The sequence below is a fragment of the Myotis davidii genome, unplaced genomic scaffold (genome assembly GCF_000327345.1).
Source record: "Myotis davidii unplaced genomic scaffold, ASM32734v1 scaffold2945, whole genome shotgun sequence".
Classification (NCBI taxonomy): Eukaryota; Metazoa; Chordata; class Mammalia; order Chiroptera; family Vespertilionidae; genus Myotis; species Myotis davidii.
Window position 1 is genome coordinate 53,262 of NW_006295915.1, and position 4,422 is coordinate 57,683.

Consider the following 4,422-nt stretch of genomic DNA (forward strand, 5'->3'; position numbering starts at 1 on the left):
CTGCCCCAGGGCCCCAGGCACCCTTCCTGGGCTCACTTCATGCCGTCAAGTGCCCCATGGGGCTGCACTATAAAAGCCACACCCCTCCCAGCCATTAGCCAGCCAATCCATGCTCTTGGCCATTCTGTCTCACAATCCCTTTGTGCATTTCTTATTTTAAAGGTTTAAAGGGGCCTAAGTGAAAAGTCACATATTTTATGAAACCCAGGAGTGTAGAACCCCACAAAGTTCAGTGCAAAGAGCATGGCCTGCCTTCTCCAAGTCAGGTGGCCTGAATTCTAGCCACTGGGTGACCTCAGGTGTGTCACTGGGCTTCCTGTTCATACCTGCAGAAGGACTTGGTTAGGTGGTCTCCAAGGTCCTATCTATTGCAAACATTTAATAATGAAAGGGTGCCTATCCAGTCACAATCAAGGTAACTGTGAGCCAGGACATGGTTTGAAATCCTCACAACAATCTTATGAGCAAGATTCTATCGCCACCCCCGTCTATTACAGATGAGGAAGTTGAGGCACAGAGAGGGTGAACAGATTTCCCAAGGATGCAGGACTAGTCAGGATTCGAGCCCAAACAGTTACACTCCTGACCCACACTTTTAACCACCATTGCTCTGCCTCTTTGTCTTAACAATTATGAAAACGCACTCTGGGGTCTTTTTCCCTTGGGAAACTGTGCTTTAGCACTGGATCCACTGCGAATCTGGGAAGGAAAGGGGCCCAGAGTCAGAGGGAAGTGGCTGGAGACAGGAGAGCTCCCAGGAAGGGGGAGGCAGCAGGTCTTGCAAGACGTGAGCCTTACTTACTCTTTGAAGGAGCTGTAATACTGATTGACAAATTCGATAGCTTGAGGTAGAAGCTCGTCTGGGGAGGTAGGCTTGTCCCTGGGTCCTCTGGTCAAGCTTTTGGAGTTCATGATGGATCCCAAGCAACACTTGGACTTGCAAGCCAAATCCTGCAAAGGGAGAGGTGGGTGGTGAGGTGGGCAATTTTGATGGCCATCCTCTCCAGGGCTAGCTCTCCGGGCCATGTTCTTCCACTCTGGCTGCTCCAGAACTCCACCATCCCTCTCCACGCCTTTGGCACCTCCTCCTTGGTGTCCATCAGGCTTTCTCCCCACTTAGATTTCTTTTCCTCTACTGGCTGGACCCCACTGAGTGTGAGCTGAGGAGGTGTGCTGCCCCTCACCCAGGTTCAGCCTCTTGGTATTATTCCCAGCCAGCTCCAGACCCAGAACAAAGTCAACATCTCTATCCCTGGGGACATCTCGACTACCTTCTCATTTAAAGAGGCTGATGTGGCCACTGGGAACACACTATTGGTGTTCAGCAAAAATGAACTGAAATGAGATGGTGCAAATCCCAAAGTCAGAGGGTGGCACAGAAAAAGTACTGGAAGGAAGTACATCCCAATGTTCACTGCGATCATTTCTAGAAGGTGTGGGAAATAGTTCTGCTTTCACGGTCTTGAAATTTTCAATTCTTTCCCACTTAGATGCATTAGATAGAATGCATTCTAAATTTAGAATGACAAATGTAGGGGAATATCAAAGGGCCTTAAAGGACACTTAGTACAACTACTCATTGGGTGCTTGAACCCCTTTCTAATATCCCTAAACTGGAGGCCTGGTGCACAGATTTGTGCACCGGTTGGGTCCCTCGGCCTGGCTTGTGCCCTCTCGCAATCCGGGACCCCTCGGGGGATGTCAGAGAGCTTGTTTTGGCCTAATACCCACAGGCCAGGTCGAGGGACCCCACTGGTGCACCGGGGCCTCTGGTATGCATATAAGATCTTTGATTAATCTCTTCCTGCCCTTCCCCCTCCCCCCTTCCCTCTGAGATTCATCAGTCTGTTCCATGTTTCCATGCCTGTGCATTGAGTATCTGCCCCTAGTCAGTGCACATCATAGCTACCGGTCGAACGGTCGCTTAGGCTTTTATATATATAGATAGCTCTTGAATGCTTCTAGTGACAGGAAACTCACTACCTCTTGATATAGTTCAGTTAAGTTTGAGCAGGTCTGTTAGAAAGTTCTCCCTGATACTATGCTGATATCTGTGTCTCTGTGGAAAAGAATTAATTTGTTCCTGTAACGGTTGATATCACCTCTGGATTATCCATTATCCATGAGGGGGGTTCACGGGGAGTTGGCCTCATTTACTTCCTACTGTTATTTATGAGGAACACAGGACTCTGTTCCCGGCACCGTTTACCCAAGTGGAAGACAGCTTGCTTTGCCCAGGGGGACATCTGTCTGATCCTCTAAGGGCCCTGATGGCTTCACCGACTTGGGACAAAGGTGGTTCCCCCTGAAGCCCCAGACTTCTCACCGCTTTGGCCTTGTGGTGAAGTGTGTCTTGGAGAGTCATCCCACTGCCCCAGTTTTTGACCCTCACATGTCGTGGGCAGGCCGATGGGGGCGCATCCAGCTTAACCGGGGATTCTGGAGACTTCTAAGAGGGAGAAGAAAATAGGGATTTCCAAATGCCTCCAACTTCAGGATCCCATGGGTCTCTCCCTGGCCCCTGGGCCCTGCTTTGGCTTTGGGTAGGGGTGGGGAGCTAGGGTGGGTAACAGGCCAGGGTGTCGATCCATGTCCCTCCTCCCTTCCCGGCAGCCTGGCCACCTGGACCAGCGCCTGCTCAGAGTTCCAGGTGCCTGGGCCACTGGCCAGGCTTCTCTCCTCACCCAAGACCCTGCCAAATGCTCCCTCAGAGGAATTGCAACAGTGGAGACTAAGATTAGATGCAAAGGAGGCTACTGTCACAGTCAATACCGCTGAGAACAGAAACCAGGATGAGGAATAACCTCCCACTGCCTTCCACAGAGGCATTTAAGAAAATGAAAACCATCTTCTATCCCAGCCCCTCCCCACCCACCCCACCCCCCATTCTCTGCCCATCTCCCTGGAACGCTGAGGTCCAAAGCACTTAGGCAAGAGAGAACCATGGATAGAGGCTGGGGCTGGGACCAAAAGCCTCAGCTGTCGAGTCTGGGGTAATGTTGGAGTGCCACTTCTGACTCCATGATGGTCTCCTCTCACCCATGCCAAGTCCTCCAGGTGCCAGTGCACCTTGGGGGCCGCCACTCCAGATCACCACGGATCATCCTGCTCTCCCAAAGTCCTTCCTCACCCCCACCTGTGTCCCCTGGGTCTCCACTCACAGCCCAGACCCCAGCTCCCACCAGGCTGCTCAGCCTGCACCTGCGTGGGCGAGGGGGGAAGGGGCTTCCCACACCCCTGTGACTCACTGACCTTGGCCGTCCCCGTGAAGGGCTGGGGGGCCTCGTTCCGGTGCTTGCTGAGGCTGTGACACTTGGGGTCATCCTGTGTCACTGGACTGTGAAAGGAAACAACTGTGATGAGATGGCGTATCTGAGGGCAGAGAGGGCTCTTAGAGTCCCTTCTGCCAGCCTGTCACTTGATGGGTGAGGGGACCGAAGTCCGGAGAGTGGGAATGAATTGCTCATGGTCTCCAGCCAAGGAGGATGTGTGTATGTGGCGGGGGAAGCAGCCAGTCAGATCCAATCACCCCACCATCACCACCCTCCCTCCTCTTCTTCTCTTGCCTTCCCTCTACAAAGCCAAAACAACATGAAGGGAGCTGAACCAAAGCTGGGGGCCCAAAGGATGACCCACAGAAGCTTCAGGAAGATGCCTCCTTCAAAAGCTGAGTACAGCCTGGCCGGTGTGGCTCAGTGGTTGAGCATCAACCTATGAACCAGGAGGTCACAGTCCTATTCCCGGTCAGGGCACATGCGGGAGTTGCGGACTCGATCCCTAGTTGGGGCGCACAGGAGGCAGCCGATCAATGATTCTGATCATTGATATTTCTATCTCTCTATCCCTCTCCCTTCCTCTCTGAAATCAATAAAAGTTTTTTTTAAAGCCAAGTACAATCGTGGGTGGGCAGACAATGGCTTCTCCAGCCCAGCAACACTGCCCACCACCCACGCATTTTGGAGGATTGAGCATTTTTATTTAAAGCATTCGATTTGTCTCGGTTTATTTACATATTCTAAATTTTTATTATGAAAAGTGTTAAACATACATAGTCAAGATAATAGAATAATAAACCCCATGGGCCCTTCACCCAGATTCAACCCAATCAGCAATTATCAGCCCATGGCCAGCCTGTTGCAGCTCCACTGCTCCCGCCCCCACCATCAGTTTAAAGCAAGTCTGGGAGGCCCCGTCATCCTTAAATATCTCACTAAGCATTTCTGGAAGATAAGGGCTCTTTAAAATAAAACATATTGGTTACATTTATCTTAAAACAATAGATTTAAAGAACTTAGCCGGGCCCAGCCAGTGCAGCTCATGGTTGAGCATCAACCTACGAACCAGGAAGTCATGGTTCGATTCCCAGTCAGAGCACATGCCTGGGTTGCAGGCTCAGTTCCCAGTGTGGGATGCACAGGAGGC

At 51.5% G+C, this 4,422-nt stretch overlaps 1 protein-coding gene across 1 annotated transcript in view; it reads right to left on the reverse strand.

Moving 5' to 3' along the window:
- NOS2 (nitric oxide synthase 2) overlaps nucleotides 1-3,334 on the reverse strand; it is a 25,927-nt gene extending 22,593 nt beyond the window's left edge. The window contains exons 1-3 of the mRNA XM_006770900.2: nucleotides 3,253-3,334; nucleotides 2,327-2,449; nucleotides 803-951 (exon numbers count right to left, since the gene is read on the reverse strand). Of these exons, the coding sequence (XP_006770963.1) occupies nucleotides 803-951; nucleotides 2,327-2,365 (188 nt within the window). The 5' untranslated portion in view covers nucleotides 2,366-2,449; nucleotides 3,253-3,334. The remainder of the gene's footprint in view (nucleotides 1-802; nucleotides 952-2,326; nucleotides 2,450-3,252) is intronic.
- Nucleotides 3,335-4,422: the final 1,088 nt, after the last annotated feature.